The sequence below is a fragment of the Melospiza melodia genome, chromosome 13 (assembly GCF_035770615.1).
Source record: "Melospiza melodia melodia isolate bMelMel2 chromosome 13, bMelMel2.pri, whole genome shotgun sequence".
NCBI classification, from domain to species: Eukaryota; Metazoa; Chordata; class Aves; order Passeriformes; family Passerellidae; genus Melospiza; species Melospiza melodia.
The window spans coordinates 21,860,756-21,881,273 of NC_086206.1; the positions used below are offsets into that span (position 1 = coordinate 21,860,756).

General features: G+C 53.3%; 1 protein-coding gene and 1 long non-coding RNA gene across 3 annotated transcripts in view; one reads left to right on the forward strand and one right to left on the reverse strand.

Annotated features, from left to right (window-relative positions):
* FANCA (FA complementation group A) overlaps window positions 1-20,518 on the reverse strand; it is a 34,044-nt gene that overhangs the window by 500 nt on the left and 13,026 nt on the right. For both annotated transcript variants that reach the window (XM_063168217.1, XM_063168216.1), the window contains exons 16-42: window positions 20,306-20,401; window positions 20,175-20,234; window positions 19,371-19,459; window positions 18,901-18,961; window positions 18,760-18,809; window positions 17,651-17,727; window positions 16,352-16,456; window positions 15,726-15,871; window positions 14,809-14,879; window positions 13,709-13,808; window positions 12,108-12,307; window positions 11,885-11,981; window positions 11,127-11,303; window positions 10,114-10,187; window positions 9,492-9,620; window positions 9,006-9,072; window positions 8,642-8,814; window positions 8,281-8,386; window positions 7,430-7,489; window positions 6,841-6,945; window positions 6,107-6,219; window positions 5,417-5,552; window positions 2,919-2,981; window positions 1,713-1,818; window positions 1,282-1,357; window positions 795-936; window positions 160-249 (exon numbers count right to left, since the gene is read on the reverse strand). In XM_063168217.1, coding sequence (XP_063024287.1) covers window positions 160-249; window positions 795-936; window positions 1,282-1,357; window positions 1,713-1,818; window positions 2,919-2,981; window positions 5,417-5,552; window positions 6,107-6,219; window positions 6,841-6,945; window positions 7,430-7,489; window positions 8,281-8,386; window positions 8,642-8,814; window positions 9,006-9,072; window positions 9,492-9,620; window positions 10,114-10,187; window positions 11,127-11,303; window positions 11,885-11,981; window positions 12,108-12,307; window positions 13,709-13,808; window positions 14,809-14,879; window positions 15,726-15,871; window positions 16,352-16,456; window positions 17,651-17,727; window positions 18,760-18,809; window positions 18,901-18,961; window positions 19,371-19,459; window positions 20,175-20,234; window positions 20,306-20,401 — 2,769 coding nt within the window. The remainder of the gene's footprint in view (window positions 1-159; window positions 250-794; window positions 937-1,281; window positions 1,358-1,712; window positions 1,819-2,918; window positions 2,982-5,416; window positions 5,553-6,106; window positions 6,220-6,840; window positions 6,946-7,429; window positions 7,490-8,280; window positions 8,387-8,641; window positions 8,815-9,005; window positions 9,073-9,491; window positions 9,621-10,113; window positions 10,188-11,126; window positions 11,304-11,884; window positions 11,982-12,107; window positions 12,308-13,708; window positions 13,809-14,808; window positions 14,880-15,725; window positions 15,872-16,351; window positions 16,457-17,650; window positions 17,728-18,759; window positions 18,810-18,900; window positions 18,962-19,370; window positions 19,460-20,174; window positions 20,235-20,305; window positions 20,402-20,518) is intronic.
* LOC134424435 (uncharacterized) lies at window positions 11,878-12,390 on the forward strand. The gene is made up of 2 exons (XR_010029420.1): window positions 11,878-11,956; window positions 12,149-12,390. It is a non-coding gene; the product is annotated as an uncharacterized LOC134424435 (long non-coding RNA).

Here is a 20,518-nt window from a genome sequence, read left to right on the forward strand (position 1 = left end):
ACGAGGTGTGCCCCTGCTCCCAGGTGAGACAGAGCAGCACAGAGCATCCCCAGGTGGGTCAGGGGAGCACGAGCTCAGCACAGGTGGGGGATCAGTGCCCAGGGAGCTGCAGCAGCACTCCCAGCTCACACTGGCAGCAAAGGGCAGCACTGCTCCTACCGGCTGGATGTCGCCAAGGCTCCGGGCAGGGCACTGGGGGATGGCTCCCAGCAGGAACTGCCGGGCTGCAGAGATCAGCTCCAGGGGATCCTGCAGACAGGGGAGAGACAATGGAGGCAGAACACCACCCTCAGGCCAGCCCCTGCTCCAGAAGAGGAGCAGAAGCCAGAACCCCACAGCCGAGGCTGTCACAGCTCAGAGGGCAGGGGGTGCTTGGGGTGTGGGAGCAGCCCTGGCAGTTCTCTCTGTCCCAGGGGAGGAGGAACCTGCAGGAGCTCCCTCTGCTCTGCACGGGAAGGTGGGAACGAGAGAGATGCTGCAAGTGCTGCTGCAGGGAAGAGCTGAAGAACATGATCAGTTACAAGAGGTTTTGAGCTGGAGAGGGGTGGATTTAGACTGGATATTAGGATGAAATTTTTCTGTGAGAGGCCCTGGCACAGGTGCCCAGAGCAGCTGTGGCTGCCCCATCCCTGGCAGCGCCCAAGGCCAGGTTGGATGGGACTTGGAGCACCCTGGGACAGTGGAAGGTGTCCCTGCCCAGAGCAGGGGGTGGAACAGGCAGAGGTTTAAGGTCATTTCCAACCCAAACCATTCAGGGAGTGTATGACAGAAAAGAGAGTCCAGGCTTTGCTTACGTGCTCAGTGCGGTCTTGATCAGACTGTGGCAGGACTTGCCCTTCCACAAAGAGCTGCAGCAGCTGGATGTACATCTGGAGAGCCACGCTGAGGAAGGTGGGCTCCTGCTGGAGCAGCTCCTGCTGGAAGCTGGGGGTGAGGCTGGAGGGGTCACACATGGGCTCTGTTAGCGCTGGGGCCGTGGCACACACACAGGCACCAGGCACACACAGCTGCTGCTCTTCCTGAGTGCCATGGCATCCCAGGAGGCAAAGGCAGCTCCCAAACCTGGTGTTTGGAGCACAGGGCTGAAGGGACACCTCTGGCACAGCTCTTTAGCAAAAGGAACAGGGCTCCTCAAACAGCACCGAGCCTGATGAGGCTCTCTGTGCCTCAGGGAAGGGGTAACTGTGCTCAGGCACAGGCCAGCAGTGCTGGTACCCCTGTGCCAGCTGCTGGGGGTGCCAGCCGTGCCCCCACGCCCCTCCCAGCCCGGCAGGTCAGTACCTGTAGAAGGCCAGGGGCAGGAGCCGGGTGTGCCGCTGTGAGGCTGCTCTGTGCAGGACGTGGAACATCCCAGGGGCTGCGGGGACAGGAGCAGCACTGAGGGGACAGCAGGGACACCGAGACCTTCAGAGAGCCCCACCTCAGCCCTCCTGCCCCTGCAGCAGCACAGGGGCTGCACAGCTTCCTTCCAGGCCACAATAAATGCAGGCGGTGCTCAGGGGTGGTGACAGCAAGAGAGGGAAGTTGTCCCCTCAGGCGTTTTCTGCCTGACAAGGCTGAGTTCAGGCATTCCTGACCATCAGCTGGGTCTGCCACACTCTGGGACAGGAGCAGGATGCTCTCAGCTTTCACACAAGTGGTTTTTGTGCTGCTTCCAAAGGCCCAGCAGCCCCTTTTCCCAGGGACACCCCAACCCTGGGGACAGGACTCACCTCCCTCTGCTGAGTGGAAGAGCAGGGGCCAGGCTGTGCCCCTGCCCTGCAGGCACTGCAGGATCTGCAGGGACCGTTCCAGGGAGGTCTGGAAATCCACTCCTTCCTGGGAGTCAGACAGGAGAGCTCTCCTTGCTGCTGGGCTCTGCTTGCATCAGAGCAGGGAGGAGCCCCCACAAGGGGCTGCACATAAAGGGCTCTGCCAAAGGACCCCAGGAATTCACCCCAAAACTTCCCTCACCTGCAGCCTGGGTTCCCCCAGGGAATTGGGCACCAGAGCAAGGCAGTGCCCTCCTCACCAAGGGCTGAGAGAGGGCAAAGCTGCACCATGGAGTGGTTTGGGTTGGAAGGGACCTTAAAGATCCAATCCCACCCCTCTGCCGTGGGCAGGGCCACCTTCCACCAGCCCAGGCTGCTCCAAACCCCATCCCAGCTGGATTAGCCAAGAGACCACTGCACATCCTGCACCCACCCCACGGAGCAGCCCTGTGCCCCCCGACCCCTCTGGTGACATGTCCCGGGGTTATTGTGGCGTTTGTTTTCATCACTCATTTCAGTGGATTAACCCCAGCTCTGCCTGCCCTGGGTGTTTCTCTCCTCCCTGGCTCTTCCCCCAGACTCTCCCAAGGGCAGACTGAGACCAGGTGGTTCCTTGTGCCTGAATCTGCTCCCTGAGCCCATCTGGGAGGTGACTCCCCAAATGGCTGCACTCCACAGCTGAGGGGACACACAGGGACAGGACCAAGCCTCCACAGGCAGCTCTGGAAGCAGCCTGTCATCTCTGCTCCTTCACAAACAGCTTTAAACCATTTGGAAACTGCTGTTGCTCCTTCCTGGGCAGCCCTTCTGCCATGCCTGAGGGAAAACCTCATCTGACAGATGTGAGATCTGCACAGAGGCTGAGCGAGACACCAGGCTCCTGCACTACCTGGGAGGTGAAAAGTCTGAACAGCAAACTGGAAACAATAAGTCAGCCAGGAGCAGGAATAAAAGCAGTGAAAGGGGAGATAACATCAGGGAGAGAGGAAAAGGCAGGATGAATCTGATGGGAACAGAAGGGCTTTCAGCAGCCTTGTCTGGGGTGCTGCTGATCCCTTCCTCCTGGCAGAACCAGCTTCCCAGCCTCCCCACAAAGCATTTCTGGGCAGCAAACCAAGCTGATGAGACACATGCAGTGCCAGGAGAGTTCCCTGGGGCTGAGCTCACCTTTGGTGCTATTCTGGCTGAGATGAGATCCAGCACTGAGAAGAACAGCAGAGCAACCAGGAGCTGCAAGGAAAAGAGGAGAGGCTGCCTGTCAGTGTGATGGTGACTTGGAACTCGGCCTTTCCATCAGGGAGTGGAAACATTTCACCTTCCAGGTGCCTTCCCAGCCTGGACTGATGGACCACAGACCCCAGGTATCCCCAGCCCTCCCACGGCTCTCACTGCCCCTGGCAGGAACTCAATTCACCCTGCAGGGATGCTGAGGTGGGAGCTGCAGTTACTCCCTGTGTGCTCTCAGTGACACCAGGTCCTGGCTGGCACCTTCTGGCTCCAGCCCAGCACAATCCCAACAGGAAGGGGAGCTGCTGCCTGCAGCAATGAAACACCCAGAGCAAGCCTGAGGTTCTGCTTCAGCACTGTCACCTGTGTCCCTCTGGCACAGGGACACCCCCAGGCTGAGCTCTGACCCTGGCTCTTCCCTGGAAACCAGCAGGGCAGCAGCCCAGCCTCCTGCTCAGCAGAGCCCTCCAGAGAATTCCCCTTCCAGAGAATTCCCTGCACTTCCCAGAGCCCTAAAATGCCTGCACTGCTGTCTCACAACCTTCCTGCATCTCCTCAGCTTCCCAGCCCAGATCTACAATCCACGAGGACTGCTCCTGTTGGAGGGAGAGGCAATCCTGGCACCATGGACTGAGCTCTCCCTCTCTGCAGGGCTCTGTCCAGCTCCAGTTTTCAAAGCAGCTGTTGAAAAGCCTTCACAGCCTTCCCAGGAGTCAGAGTCTGAGGTAAAAGCTGAAGCTTGGAACAACTTTGCCTCGAGGATAAGAATTTAGCACCTGGCAATTTACAGGCACTTTCATCAACTATCCAGCAGCAAGATTTCCCAGCAGGGGTTACCAGGGGTGCAGCACTAACTCAGCACAGCTCCTCTGAGGCAGAGACCTCCTGTTTGTGGTTTCAGGTGCAGAGGGACGAAATGAGAGCAGAGGGATGGATGGATGGATGATGGATGGATGGATGGATGGATGGATGGATGATGGATGGATGGATGGATGGATGGATGGATGGATGGATGGATGGATGATGGATGGATGGATGGATGGATGGATGGATGGATGGATGGATGGATGGATGGATGGATGATGGATGGATGGATGGATGGATGGATGGATGGATGGATGGATGGAGGGATGGATGATGGATGGATGGATGATGGATGGATGATGGATGGATGGATGGATGGATGGATGGATGGATGGATGGATGATGGATGGATGGATGGATGGATGGATGGATGGATGGATGGATGGATGGATGATGGATGGATGGATGATGGATGGATGGATGGATGGATGGATGGATGGATGGATGGATGGATGGATGATGGATGGAGGGATGGATGATGGATGGATGGATGATGGATGGATGATGGATGGAAGGATGGATGGATGGATGGATGGATGGATGGATGGATGGATGGATGGATGATGGATGGATGGATGGATGATGGATGGATGGATGGATGGATGGATGGATGGATGGATGGATGATGGATGGATGGATGGATGGATGGATGGATGGATGATGGATGGATGATGGATGGATGGATGGATGGATGGATGATGGATGGATGGATGATGGATGGATGGATGGATGATGGATGGATGGATGGATGGATGGATGGATGGATGGATGGATGGATGGATGGATGGATGATGGATGGATGGATGGATGGATGGATGGATGGATGATGGATGGATGGATGATGGATGGATGGATGGATGGATGGATGATGGATGGATGATGGATGGATGGATGATGGATGGATGATGGATGGATGGATGGATGGATGATGGATGGATGGATGATGGATGGATGGATGGATGGATGGATGGATGGATGGATGGATGGATGGATGGATGGATGATGGATGGATGGATGGATGGATGGATGGATGGATGGATGGATGATGGATGGGATGATGGATGGATGGATGATGGATGGATGATGGATGGATGGATGGATGGATGGATGGATGGATGGATGGATGGATGGATGATGGATGGATGGATGATGGATGGATGATGGATGGATGGATGGATGGATGGATGGATGATGGATGGATGATGGATGGATGGATGATGGATGGATGGATGGATGGATGGATGGATGATGGATGGATGATGGATGGATGGATGGATGGATGGATGGATGGATGGATGGATGGATGGATGATGGATGGATGGATGATGGATGGATGGATGATGGATGGATGATGGATGGATGGATGGATGGATGGATGATGGATGGATGATGGATGGATGGATGGATGATGGATGGATGGATGGATGGATGGATGGATGGATGGATGGATGGATGGATGGATGATGGATGGATGGATGATGGATGGATGATGGATGGATGGATGGATGGATGGATGGATGGATGGATGGATGGATGGATGGATGGATGGATGGATGGAGAGCCCCCAGCCTTGCCTGCTGTGCCCCAGTGCCCAGCCTGTGCAGTGCCTCTGTCCCTCGTGGTGAGTGCTGCAGCAGGGCCCCGTGCAGGAAGGCAGCTGAGAGCCAGGGCGGGTCAGAGGCAGGGAAAGCTGCTCCTGAGCAGAGGAACCTGCAAACAGAACAAACATGGCATGGGATTGCAGGGAAAAATGGGAAAAGTCCTGCTGGGAACGAGGAGGAAATTGGGAACTCGGGCAAAGGTGTAAATTGTGACTGGGACAAGAAAATAAATAATTCCCTTCATTCTGGAGAGTGATGCTACATGGAGACAGCTGTAAAAAAGCCAAGGTCTAGAAGCAGACAGAGGCATTCTCCAATCCCTTCTATCAGCAGTGACTCCACACTACAGCAGCAAGTGATCATCACCTGCCATAACCTGCCAGGAGATCCTTGCACAAATTCCCAATTCTGCAGAAAAGCTGCAGGGCACTGACAGTGTAGGGAGAGGCACAGGAGGCAGCAGCCAGGGAGCGGCTGCAGGAGCCCAGGTCCCCAAATCCAGGCAGCAAAGGGGGGAGCACTGTGACCCACACCACACACAGGGCCAGACTGAGCCATCCTCACCCCTCTGGAGTGAGAGGAGTCTGTCTGTCTGTCTGTCTGTCTGTCTGTCCTGGCAGCCTCAGCCCACAGAGCAGCTCCTGCCCCGTCCCTCACACCCACCTGGTGCCCGAGCTGTGCCAGCCCCTCAGCCTGGCCAGTTCTCCTGCAAGGGGAGCCCCAAAGAGCCTCTTCCACTGGCAGCAAAGCGCTGGCTCCAGCCTCGGCCACCAGAGCTGGGGACACAGATGGGGACAGCAGCATTGGAGTGGGGGGCTCAGTGCTCACAGTCAGGTACAGCCAGGCCCTCAGGGAAAGGGGATCTTCCCCTCTCCCCAGTGAAAACGCCCAAGCTGTGCATGCACACATCAGAAATGGAGAAATCTCACACCCTGGAAATGCAGAGGGACAGCTGTGACCATGGTCACACCACAGTGCCCTGGGACTGCTCTGCAGGAACAGCCAGAATGAAAGAGCTGCTCCACAGGGTGATGGCCACGCTCAGCACATGCACCAAAGCATGACTCCCTGTGGAAAACTGCACACAGGGAGTTACACACAGGACAGAGAACAAAACCTGGGATTTGGGGCAGTTTGGTTGCTTGGATGTAACAAACACCCCACACAGTGCACCAGAGACCAGGACAAACCTCCCAGCTCCATCTGACACAGCCCCTGGCAGCACCCAGGAGCCCAGGGCTGGGACCAGAGGTACCCAGGGCTCAAAAACACCCTGGAAACACAATTTCCAAAGGCTTTGAGAGTTTCTGTTGAATGTTACACGGGTGGATAGTGTTTACACCAGCTCTCTGAGCTGCATTTCCCCCAGCTCAGAGCCCCACAACGAGATCAGTCACCGCTGCAGAGAGGAGCACCACGGGACACTTGGTTTGACACGTGGCCAGAGCCTCGCTGACCCCTTCTGCTGCATCCTCACAGTCCAGGCTGGCACTCAGCAGGCCCTGCAGGAGGACAAGGGACACGATGGCTCCGCACATCCCTGTGTGCTGCTCTAATCCATCGCTGAGCTGTGGAAACTAAGCAGAGACAACTCTAGGGGTCAGCACGGCTCAGCAAAAGCGACATCAACCAGCAGCTCCTCCCCGCACGGCTTTGCTGCATTGTATTGAAATTCTGCTCCAGCACCGCCTCCTCCCGCTGCTCCCCCTCACCTCCCTGGGTCCTGCTCCTCTGGGAATTAATCAGGAGTTCTCAAAAGGAGGGTGCAAAGGAGGAGAGCTCCTCTGCACCCCGTGTGCCGGGAGGAGAGCTCTGGCAGGGCCAGGAGCAGAGGAGAGGAGCAGCAAAGGAGAGCTGTGACAGGGCCAGGAGCACAGGACAGGAGCAGCACAGGAAAGCTCTGTCAGGGCCAGGAGCAGAGCACAGGAGCAGCACAGGAGAGCTCTGTCAGGCCCAGCAGGCCGAGGACAGGAGCACATTAATTACCCTGAAGAAGTGAGCGGTGATGTCGAAGGACAGCGCGTAGCCCCTGGAGCTGACGTTCTTCTGCAGGAACACAAGGGCAGGGAAACAAAATCAGCAAAACCATCACTCCCTCCCCTTGGAACAGGATCTCCTGAGAGCATTTAGGGGCTCAGGCAGCACAGAGGAGCCCCCTGGGACTGGGGAGCATCGGCTGAGCTGGTGGGAGGTGGTGAGGTGGTTTGTGTGCAGGGCTGGCAGCCCCTGCCCCCGGGAGCAGCAGCAGATGGATCCAGCCCTGGGGGAACAGAGGATTCTGGCTGTTCAGGAGGGCCTGAAAGGCCAGCCAGGATGGATAAATAGAAATCAGCTCTCCATGGAGCACAGAGCAGGCTCCTGAGGGGCCTGCAAGCCAAACAAGCTCCCAGAGAGCTGCAGGGATGTCCCTGATGCTTCTCAGGAGGATGGGGAGGATCTCACTCTACAGCAAAACAGTTCAAGGCCCTGGCACGAGGGAGGGGTGGGAGAAGGGCTCGTGCTCAGCCCCTCCCAGGCCTCCAAGAAGCACTGTAAGATTGTCTGTAACCCACTTCACCAAACAAAGGGACTCTCAAGGATTTGCTCTCGATAGTGTCAAATGCCACCACAATTCCAAATGGAGTCACAGAATCGTGGAGAGATTTGGCTTGGAAGGGACCATGGGCAGGAACACCTCCCACAGACCAGGCTGCTCCAACCTGGTCCACTTGCAGGGGTGGGGCAGCCACACCTCCTCTGGGCAGTCTGGATGTGACCTCCTTCCCTAAATTCAAATTGAATCTTTATCTGGAGCACATTCAGCAAGGAGCAATCACCATTTGGCCCACAGCACCTACCAGCTCAGAGTTCACAAAACTGAAGAAGCTGTCACAGTCCAGCACTGCTCTGCTCCCTCTCCAGCACAGGGTGACCAGGGTGGATGCAGGGAGCCCCAGCAGAACCCTTGGGCAGGGAAGGAGGAGAGCTGGGGTTACTGCCAGGGGGACAATCAGCCTCCAGGAAGGTGTGTGGCACCCAGGGCAGCCCAGGATGGCACACGGAATAGGCACACAGCTAATCCCAGTGGGTGCCAGGGAATGAGTGTCCCTTGCAGGGCTGTGCCCAGGCGTGCAGTGTCACTGTCACCTGCTGTGGCAGCAGAGGGCAGGGCCCTGCACAGCCCAGCTGCCCTGGAGGCCTCCCCAGTGCTGCTCTCACCTCCTGTGCAGCAGCAGCTCCTGCTGCCTCCAGAGCTGCTGGCCCAGGGCAGATCCCTGCTCTGGCTCTGTGCCTGCCAGCCTCCCCTGCAGCAGCTCCAGCACCAAGGGTCTCTGGGCAGCTGAGCAGCCAGGGAGCAGCTTTGGCCTGCACCTCAGCTCCAGCACCAGCTCCTGCACAGGGGATGGGGAACAGTGAGGGCCACACTGCACCAGGCTGCTCCCAAACCCCCTCTGATCCTCTGGAGCAACCAGAGAGCAACGAGAAAAACCCCTCTCAGTCCCCACAGGTCAGAGTGAGCATGAGGGGATACTCTGGTCAGGCTCCAGGAGCAAACAGCCACCCCAGGGTGTGGAATCATCACCTGCAGCCTGCAGAGGATCTCAGGGCTCAGCGACGTCCTCGAGTGGGCACAGCCCCCCAGCTCCAGCCTGGAATTGGGGACAGTTGGGGACACACAGGGCACTGCCCCTGCTGGCCCAGGGGAAAGCACAGCTCAGCACAGTCAGATGCTTCAGAGGAACACAGAGCTCAAACACTGTGCCATAAATCAGCTGTGGCTGAGACAGTGGCTCCCCTCTGAGCTCCCTCCTGGGCCTCAGCTCCAGCCACTCCCCGGGGGCATTGCTGCCTGTCTGGCCACACAGAGCTGAGTACAAAGTCAGCTTTAAACGCACAGCCAGACAGGGCCCCTCTGTGGCTGCAGCCCCAGAGCTCTGCCACCCTCAGCAGGGCCTGGGAGTCACCCAGGGCCACCTCCCAGAGCCCCTTCCAGCAGAGCAGAGCAGCAGGGAATGGCATCCCCAGCCCCAGGGCAGGAACCAGAGAGGGCAGGCATGGCCCTGAATACCTGTGGGAGGAGTCCAGGATGGCATTGAGGATGACCCCACAGGCCTTCTCCAGGTCTCCATCACAGCCACCAGCAGCAGAAGGTGCAGGGAGGTACCTCTGATAGATGGCCCAGTGATGGAAATCCTGTCTGCAGTGGGGAAAGCAGGAAATGCTGGCATGCTGCCCTTCCCTTGATGCAGAGGGAAGCTCACACAGCAGGAGTGGCGAGTGATGCGAGCTCAGATAAAGCTCCAGGGGAGAACAGACACCAGGAGTCCTCCAGCAGACCCCACCCAGCTCCTGCAGGGTCAGGGAGGGTTTGTGACAAGTGGCTTGGAAGGGCTGCACGTGCAGGGTGAGCCCACAGAACCATGGCATGGTCTGGGTTGGGAATGACCTCAAAGCCCATCCACTCCCACACCTTCCACCAGGCCAGGCTGCCCCAGGCTGGCCTTGCCCAAATGAAAACACACACACCCCTCATCCCAGCAGGGCCTGAGCTCAGCACAAACCACAGCAGGCATCAGGCATCTGTACCCTGCAGCACCTGCTCATTTACTCCCTGATCCTCAGAGCTCTTCCCTAATTTTGGTGGGACACTCCTGGGCCATTCCCTCCCCAGCAGAGCCCCTCGGCCTCACCTCTCTGCAGCAGAGAGAATGTCCTTGTCAGGGCACACCTCCAGCTCCAGCAGCAGCCACTCTCTGAAAGACAGCTGGGAAAGCCAGGATTCAGGAGCAGGGAGGCACAGCAAGGGAAATGACTCGTGCAGAGCAGGCACCAGCACAAAACCCACTCCACTCCACCTCCAGACACAGCCCCACGTGGACTGAGAGACGTGAAACAAGAGACATCAACCCAAGGAAGTTCCTGTGCTGTTCCTCATATTAAAAAAAAATCTAAAAATCCCTGCTGGCCCTCAAAACTCCATGGGATCCCATAAAGGCTGTTTCACACCCTCACTTCTGACATTTCCCAACACACTCAGCACCTGCAGGCCCAGGCACCAGGATGAACTTGTGTGTTATTAGAAATGAAGGCAAAATGAGCCAAGCCCCTCAGTCAGACAGGGTGGGCACCAAAAGGAGGTTGGAACCCAGCCCTGGACACTGAGCCAGGCACCAGGAGCCATTCCAGGAACACCCCAACCCCTCTGCACAAAGACAAACTGGTTCTGGAGGAAGTAGTTATAAAAAGAGACACTGTCAAATCAGAGACTTTGCAAGGGTGGTACAAAGGGAAAAGCTGGGATGGTTTGAGCCAGGCTGGCTCAGGGAACATTGCCATCACACACAAAGCACCAGAAAAGCAAGGATTTCCAGTTGTTTGCCTCTCCACCACTTCCCAGAGAGCACAGAGGGAGCAGGGTGATGGCCAGGCCTTTGCTCTGCATTCCTGGCTTGCCAAGCCTTTCCAAGAAGTAGGACACAAAAGTTTTACCTCTGGTTTCCTCTCTCCACCTTATCATCCCCATCAAACAGCACCCAGCCCTCCTGACTCAGCTGCCAGACAACTTTTCAGGTATCCAGTCCTTACTTTCAGGCACCCAGTTCTTACAAGAAGCTTTTGATCACCAATAAGGAAACTGCAAAGGGCAGATCTAAAAAAGTGAGAGAATTAGAGAGTGAATGTGGGTGATGGAAAAGATTCGTACCTGGAATGCCTTTTCCTTCAAGAGCTCCTGGAAGGCTGCTTGCCTCCACAGGCACAGGCTGGCTCTCCTGTGGCTCAGAGAGGGGCAGGACAGGGAGCTCCAGCTCAGGGCACTTTGGGCCTCCTCACACGGCACTGCCCGAGCCTCCGAGCTCAGCCGCGGCACCAGGAACTGCAGCTGGAATAAAAACAGAAACAGCAAATCCTGCAGCTGGAATAAAACCAGCAAATCCTGCATCAGGAACTGCAGCTGGAATAAAACAGAAACAGCAAATCCTGCAGCTGGAATAAAACCAGCAAATCCTGCAGGAGGGGCTGCAGCTGGAATAAAGCCAACAGACCTGCAGCTGGAATAAAACCAGCAAACCTGCAGCTGGAATAAAAACAGGAGGGGCTGCAGCTGGAATAAAACCAGCAAACCTGCAGCTGGAATAAAACCAGCAAACCTGCAGCTGGCATAAAACCAGGAGGGGCTGCAGCTGGAATAAATCCAGCACATCCTGCACAAGGTGCTGCAGCTGGGATAAAAGCAGGAGGGGCTGCAGCTGGAATAAAAGCACAGTGTCTGCCCCAGAACCACCCCAGAGCCAGCTCTGCTTGTGTGCAGCTGCCCAGGGAGCAGAGGCACCCAGGGCTAAGAGGGGAGGGCACACAGATTTATTTCTACTCTGTTGTCTTGGTGAGAGTGACACTTGCACAGGCACCTGGGCTGAGACCGAACTTTCTCACAAGTTACAGCACAACTTTTTTCCCTTTTACCTTTTTAATCAGGCCAGGAGGAACCAAGGCACAAAACTCTTCACGGGAGCAGGATGAAAACTTGCACATCAGGTAAGCTGCTGCTGCAGTGCAAAACCTGGGAGGGAAAAGGAAAGAATCCCATTGTCTGGTGGGGTCAAACACCTCCAAAAGCTCTGGAAATGCTCCAGGGGGACATCCCAAACACCTGGGGGAGCAGGGATGGAGGGGATGCCCCACTCACCTCAAGCAGAAGACAAAGGATTCCTCTGTCCTGCACAGCAGCAAGGAGCTCCAGTACTCTGAGACAGAAAGGGCCTTGCCAGGAACAGCCTGAGAGGGCCCAAAATCGGCCTCCACTGCAGGAATTAGAGCTCTGCATTCACTTAAGTGGATCACAAAAGCTGCCAGTCCCAAAATGTGAGCGGCACCGAGGGAAGGACCCTGCGAGGCAAAAAACGTGAAGAGCAGGAAAGATATTTTTGGTAACTTTGTAATATTTCATTGGTAAAATTCTTACCTTTTGACTCATTGTAGCATTTTAAATTTTCATCTTTGATACTGTGATACTTCACTTGTATTATTGGAACATTTTGTACCAAAACACCTTTCTGAAAAACCTTTTTGTGTACCAAAACACTTTTCTGAAACACCTTTTTTGTACCAAAACACCTTTCAGAAAATACTCAGACTTAGTGAAGGAGCAGAGCATTGTTTCTCATCTCCAGCAGTGCAGCAAAAACTGAGCAGGGTTAATAAGAGACAACCCACAGCAGAACTGGAGGTTTCTGTAGTACAGCAACTTGAAATAATTCACTGTAAATTCAGGTTTGGGGATTCTCAAGGCTTTTTAGCCTCTCTGACAGCTAATTTCATCTATCAGCCTGTTATTTTCACCCTTGCAATATCACAGGGCAAAGGAAGTAAACCAAGCAATTCTTTAATAACAAACCCTGCAGCCCAGACAGGGGTATCTCAGTTTTATTTTTAAACTTTTACAACTGAATTATTCAACGTGGAAGCTCAGGAGTGAAGCATTCTACCATTTTTCTTTTGTCTCTTCCCTAAACTTGCCTATTTTAGCTTCTGTTCAAATGTCTCAGAATGCATTAACCTTCCACGAGCAATATTTCTGTAGAGGAAAATTCTCCTCATGTTCCTGAGGGCAGCTTCACACTCCCTGACAAAAGAGGGGATTTTTGAAGGTATTTATTCTTTGGAGGTATTTTTTCTGGAGGGGTTTTTTTTGAGGGGTATTTTTTTGTAGGGGTATTATTGTTTTGGAGGGGTATGATTTTATTGGAGGGTTTTTTTTTTTTTGTAGGGGTATTTTTTGGAGTTTTTTTTGCTTGAGGGGTATTTTTTTGGAGGGGTATTTATTGGAGGGGTATTTTTTGGAAGGCTATTTTTTTTTAAGGGTATTTTTTTGAGGGGTATTTTTTTGAGGGGGATATTTTTTGGATGGGGTATTTTTTTTGAGGGGTATTTTTGGAGGTATTTTTTGAGGGGTATTTTTTGGAGGTTTTTTTTAAGGGGTATTTTTGTAGGAGTATTTTTTGGAGGGGTATTTTTTGGAGGGCTATTTTTTCGGAGGGGTATTTTTTTTTGAAGGATATTTTTGGGAGTGTTTTTTTTTTTTTTTTGAGGGGTGTTTTTTTGGAGGGATATTTTTTCAGAGGGGTATTTTTGGGGTGGTATTTTTTTGGAAGAGGTGTTTTTTTGAGGAGTATTTTTTTTTGGAGGGCAGTAAAGTCTCCCCACAGCACAGCCCAGACAGGTCCATGCCCCCAGGTCAGGAAATGGAGCAGGATGGAATTGTGCAGGATTGCTGGCTGCAGAGCTGACCTGGTGATAAAGGAGCTGGCAGAGCCTGGCCAGGAGTGCAGGCAGGAGATTCCTGTGTCCACACATCATCTTCACCAGCAGGGAGAGGCACGGGCCCTGCCTGCAGCACGGGAAACCACAAGCTCATTAAACCCATCCCCAACACAGCAACAGCTAATTAAAGATGCTCAAACAGCCTGGAGCTGCTCCAGGCCTGTCTGTAAACACAGCACAATTATCATTCCACACAGGGCTCACAGCAAGGGCACTTTGGGGTAGCTGGGCACAGAACCCTGCAGTGCCCTGCTCACACAAGGATGGCACTGTGGGCATCTCAAACCCTGCTGGCCTCTCCCATGGCCAAAGTGGCCTCTGAGGGGGCAACAAGGACAGGAGGAGCTGCCTGGGGCTCAGCAATAAATGGGATCACAACACAAAGCAGGAAGGAACTGCTGTGACAAGGCCCTGATAAGAAAAACCCACCCTCAGAGCAGGCCAGGTGGGAGCTGTGCTCAGACACCATTTCCTGGGACTCTGTTTGTCACAGGGAGTTCTCAGCCAGGTTTTTAGCAGTGAGCAGTGCCAGAGAGGGAAGGATGCCCTGGCTGCCCAGGCACAGCCAGCTCCTCAGCACGCCCTTGTTGCCCATCAAAGTGATTTTGCACTGACACGCTGCCCATGATGTTTGCAGGCTCTGCTCCAGGAGGAGGAGGAGGAGGAGCTGAGCTGCAGCTCCAGGGCAGGCACTGCTGCCTCTGCTCCTCAGCCAGCCCAGAGCCCACCCAGAGCCCACCCAGCCCCTGCCAGGAGGGAATTCCAGCACCAAAGGCATTGGCTCCACTGCCATCCCCCAGCCAGAGCACCCAGCTCTGTTTTGGGGGTGTTCAAACCCTGGCACAGAGCACAGAGAGACAAAGGCCACTCTGCTGAAGGGACCTGCGACAACAGAGAAACTTGGTTTATTCACTGATGTGCCTCAGAGTGCCCTGGTTCTGGGAGTGCAGACACTTCAGCTGCACTGCCAGCCTGGCACTGTGAACAGCCAGGGTCCCTCCTCAGCCCTGCACAAGGGCTGGAATTCTGGTTATCACCCACTTTGGGTTCTCTGCTCTTGGACTTACCTGTCAGGAGGGTTGAAAGAGGAAGCAGCTAGCAGAGTTTGGCAGAATGATGTCAGCAGGAGATCAACAACCTGAAATAAAAAGCACCAGGAATAAACCTGGAATAAAACCCACACTGCTGATTCCTGCTTGCCAGGCTGCATGCCTGAGCCCAGATTTCTGCTTTGTGTGTATTACATTTCCTGACATGAGAACAAGGAAACAAATTGGTCAATGAGATTCACTCCAAGCTGTACAGATCTGTGAGGGGTCTCAGGTCGAGGGAAGAAACAAGGATCTGACTCCATGTTTCAGAAGGTTTGATTTATTATTTTATGATATATGTTACATTAAACTATACTAAAAGACTATAAGAAAAAGTTCTCCTCAGAAGGCTGGCTAAGCTAAGAATAGAAAGGAATGAAAACAAAGGTTTGTTTTCATTGTTGTTTGTCTGGGACAGAGAGTAGGAGTCAGCTGACTGTGATTGGCCATTAATTCCAAACATCCACATGAGACCAATCCCAGATGCACCTGTTGCATTCCACAGCAGCAGATAACCATTGTTTGCATTTTGTCCCTGAGGCCTCTCAGCTTCTCAGGAGGAAAAATCCTAAAGAAAGGATTTTACATGAAAAGATGTCTGCGACACAGATCCACTGCCACTAAGGATGGAAAACGAAGCCCATAACAGCCCAGGAATGAGCCCAGCACACAACAAACACCCAGGCAAGGCTGCTGAGGAAAGCCTTTTAGAGAACATCCCCAGATCCCATCATCCAGCAACTTCCAGGTGGTTAAAACACAGAAAAAAGGCTGTGCAGGGCAGGATGAGGGAGACAAGAGAAGTGCATTTCCTGCAGACAAAGCAGCCTCCTCTCCCGCCTGCCGTGCAGATGCATTTCCCTGCCCAGCCCCACCCCGCAGCTGGAACTCACCCTCTGGGGACAGGGTGACAGCCCCGGGGCAGGCACAGCCACCCTGACCCGGGAACTGCAAGGAGGAGCAGCCTCGTTGTCCTCGCTGCTGTCCCCCAGGGCACCGCGGAGCCTGTCTGAAACCAGGGCCAGCTGCGCTGCCACCTCTGTGGGGACAGGGGCACAGGGGGACAGGAGAGGAGGTGTGAAACATTCACAACCGCCCACAGCACCAAGAGCAAGCAAAATGTAAACTTTAATCAATCAGAGTCTAAAGGATGTTAGGAAAAGCTTTAATAAGCAAAAATGCTGGCTGGGACATGGTGGATCAGCATCCTCAGCATTATTTTTTACCAGCACACCCCAGGAGCAGTTTTCACACCAGAGGGGAAACTGCTTTCCAAAGGGGGCCCTGTCACCAGGTGAGCCCCAGGAGTGGGGCAGCAGATTGGTGTGGTTATCACAAAGATAAGCCCCAGATGAGGCTGGAGTACACCACACATTAACACATACATATTCACAGCTGGAAGGATTATCAGCTCTGAAGGATTACCAGGTGTCAGTAGCTCCTGCTGTGCCTTTGCCAGCACCAGCCACGCTTTATCCAGGCACTTTTGGGACAGACAATGAGAATCACTCCCTCATACCTTCCCACTGAGCCTGCTGCACCACCAGGGTCCTGAGCTCGGCCAGCTCAGCCTCCAGCTGCTCCAAAGGCTCCTTGGGATGGCTGGGCTCTGCTCTGGAGGCATCTGGACAGGGAGGAGAGGAAATGCACTCAGCAATCTCTGCCTGCACTCTCCGCAGGAGCAGAATTTACTTTTACAAAACCCCAAACTGTCAGTCTGCCACACACAGAGCTTTGTTTCTACTCTCGGAATGTGCTATTTAATTAATAATTTATGGGTTTATGCCTAGTTGCAAAAAGGAATTCGGTTTTTTAAAGGCGAGAGGCAAAAAAGTTTTGTTTTCAGAGTTTTCTTCCCACTTCCTTTAGCTCTGCCCCCCACAGAAACATTTTCTGTCCTCAAGGCTGGGGTCAGAATGCACACAGACATTACAGCATGGCTACAGCATCAGCTTCTCCAGAAGTCCCATGCTACTCTGGCTTCTTGTTCAAGAGAAGGAATAAAAGGAAATTCCTTTTCCCACTAGAGAGAGACACCAGCAGTGACTGCCCCAGCCCCAAAACCCCCCAGGGTTTGTTAGGCAGGAACAGCTCCTTGCACAGGGGCCAGGAGTGAATCCCCCAGCAGCAAGAGCAGCAAATGGCAAAGGCTGACACTGACACTGGGAACCATCCCTGCACCCAGCCTGACCTTTGCATTGTGTGCAAACCCTTGGAAAGGTGAGTCTGAAGCACCCACTTGCTGACAGAAGCAGCAGAGCTCATTAAATATCCTCATTAAATATCCTCATTAAATATCCTCATTAAGCATCCACAGCCCTGCCCAGTAAAGCTGCAGGGATGGGGCCCGGGCTCAGCTCCCACCCAAACATGTGCAAAGCAGGAGCTGAATCCTCTCCCTGCCCCTCAGATCTCCTTAATCCCCTCTCAGAGGAGGACGCCAGGGCAGCACAAGAGTCACTGCACAGGGGATCAGCACAGCAGCTCCCAGCACAGCAATCCCCAGCCCAGGCTGCAGTGCTGATTCATGGAAAGGTCCTGGGGGTGGAATTCAGCCAGCTCAGGCTCAGGCAGCATCTGCAGCCTCAGCACAGCACAGGGCTCCCAGGCACTGCAAAAAAAATCCCACCCAGGCAGGGCTGGCAGAAAAAGTCATCGCAGGAGTGAGAATTGGACAGCTCGCTACAGCATTAACACCTATTTATATGGATTAAATACCTATTCAGCCATAAATCTTTGAGAATGCTCAATTCAGGAGGGCAGCGGTGGAAAAATTACCATTTCACATTGATCCATAAGCAAATGTTGCATTTTTTACCTTGTAACACCTTCTCTTTCATGGCATGACAGGCTTGCAGGTATGTGGAGTACAAGTTTGAGGGTATTTTGTCAGCTCTGTGAAAAAGAGGAGATTTATTACCCTGCATAACCACAAACTGCCTTTATTAAATAAGCACAAACAACAGCCCTTCTGTGAAATGTAATTAGAGGGACTCTGAAGCATAAAGAGCATCTGAAGCATTTTTAATCATCTGACATGAGGGGCAGAGATTTCTACCCAGAGTTTCAAAGAAAGCACTGCACACACGTAGCACACACAAACCCAGTACTGTATGTGCTATTAATTAATTTTTTCATGCCCGTTTCATGTCTAGTTGACGTCCAAGATGCCATAAGAGTGTGGGCTGTGAGATGCAGCACTCACAGATGTAAAACATGAACGTGCTGAGACCAAGGTGTGACCTCCCCTCTGCAGGGCAGCATTTAGAGCTGAGGGCACGTCCCAGGAGGCTCCCCAGAACTCAGCTGCTTCCCTCACCACTTTAATTTCACTAAGTGATGCAGCCTTTAACTTCAGAGCCAGACTGGAATGACAAGGCAGGGCCCAGCACCTCATTTGCAGGCGGTGCTGCAAACATTCTTCCTTCATGAGAGGTTACAGAGGAACTACTGGATGTAAACTTGAGCTGCCCCTGCATTGCAGAAAAGCACTTTGAACCATGCAGGCAGGGCAAGCTGGAGTCCTGAGAGGAGCTGTGTCCTCCTGGGGCATCACCCTGGTGCCCCTGGAGCATTAGCAGACATTTCAGTCTCATCTTTCACTGCCCCCCTATCCCTTCCCAAAGAGCCTTCCACAGAGGGAGAATTCCTGGGGAAATTTTACATTCAGCTGTGTCCTTCAAGATTTGCATAAAAAATGTACCTGGAGCCAGAGGGACTCCTAAATAATGATTTCACAGTGGCCAGAGGACTGATTACACACCTGAAGACTGCACAGATAAACTCCTCCATGCACAGCCTGCAAGCACCAAGCCCTGCCAAGAGGTTGGTTGTAACCAAGGTGTCAAAGCCTCTGATAATCTGATATCAAATGTCCCAAACAGAAAGCCCAGCAGCACAGAAAACAACACTGGGAGCTCTGAATACCTCTTCAGGGAGTCTATAAAAGCCATTCGTCCATCTGGGGTTTTTGGGAGCTGCAAGACAGGAAAAGGCAGGGCAGGGGCAAATGATCTGTGTACAAACACAGAGCTGATGGGAAGGGAGAGAAAAAAGCCAAATACTGACCACACGGGGCCTGAGCAGGGCTGGGAGGAACCAGGAAGTGTAATATGGTCGTCTGAAAATGCTGGGAAATAAACAGAGCAAAGTGTTAACCATGCCAAGGGTCCAAAGTGCTATCTCCATTCCTCAGGAGTTAATTTGGCTCCTGCAAATACAACATGCTCATGTGCATAACCACAGACAAACCAGGTTCAGATTAGCCAATGGTTTTTCATTTCTTTCATTTTGCTTTTTATTGTGATCATTTTGGATTCCTTTTGCACAGGGGAATGTGCCTTTTCACTCTCCCCACAAACATCCTCTATTGAGATGACTCCTCAGGAAGTGGGAAGAACTTCCCCAAACCTCCCTTGCTCACATCCTCAATTTTTCTTGTTTCCTTACTTTGATTCAGACTTGGCTTCTACAATTATTGTTATTATCATTATTACTGTTCCAGCTAAGCCCGGGGGGAGCTGAGAAGCACACAGTACCTGGCTTCTATCACAGAGGTCGGGATCTTCCTGCTGCTCTCAAATATCTGAAGGGCCTTTTCCACATCACGGAGAGCCTGGGCCTGGGGCTGCCTCACAGGGGAGAAGGATGTGAGGAACCCAGGGTGGTGATGAACTTACCCTTTCTGCTCTCAATGTGCTGCATGGTGATTCTATGTCAGTTGTACGTGTGGGATCAGGACACAGCATCCCCACCTGCAGCCTGTGCCTGCAGGCAGAGGCACCGACACCCCGGGTTCCTCTGCCTTGAGTAGTAACACACCTCAAGCTGCAACAAGTTTCTCAGCTGACAACCGGACCAGACTTGGAAAAATTAAATTAAATCCTCACTTATGCCTGTGAGTTCACCACAGGACTGGGTTTCTTGCATTATATTCAGCCACCCTGCCTCCAGCCTGTATTTCATGTAATCATGTGAGTGAGGCCTCTTCCTCTGACCCAAATGTAGGAAGGAATAATAAAGCCAAACACTTCCTTATAAATTATTGTTGTTACCCAAAATTCATCATGAGCCATAGAGTGTAGAATCCACCCCCAAATCTCCTTTGAATACCCACCCTTTGGTCCCACACCACTGAGATGGAGTGCTCCACCAAAAATAATCAAGATGCCTATAAAATGTGACTCCATGAAAAGTGCAGAGATCCTGTATTGATGGCCACCAAAACCTCTGGAGGCTTGGCAGCACACTCAGCCTTGGAGTGGCAGCAGGGTTGATAACCCCAGTGCTTTTCCAGAGGGAAAGGGATGAGCGGTGATGAATCTGAGACAGAGCAGCAGTACCTGCACGGCCTCCTCGGGGGCAGAGAGGTCCTCATAGAGCCCCATGTCCTCGATGGCCACCTGGGGAGGTCAGAGGTCACAGCCTGCAGGCAGGACAGAGCCAGAGGAGCCCCTCCCTGGGCTGTGCTGACCTGCAGGTCAGCCAGGCGGGTCCTGGCCAGGGTGATGTACTCCAGCAGCAGCGCGCGGTGCTTGCCGGGCACACACGGGGGGAACATGATGTGCACCTGCAAGGGGAGAGACACAGCTCTGCCACTGCCAAAATTCCAGCTCATTCTCGCTGATGGGCACCTCAAACACCCCCCAAAGGTGTCATTGCTTGGTTAAGGATACATCATTTTCAT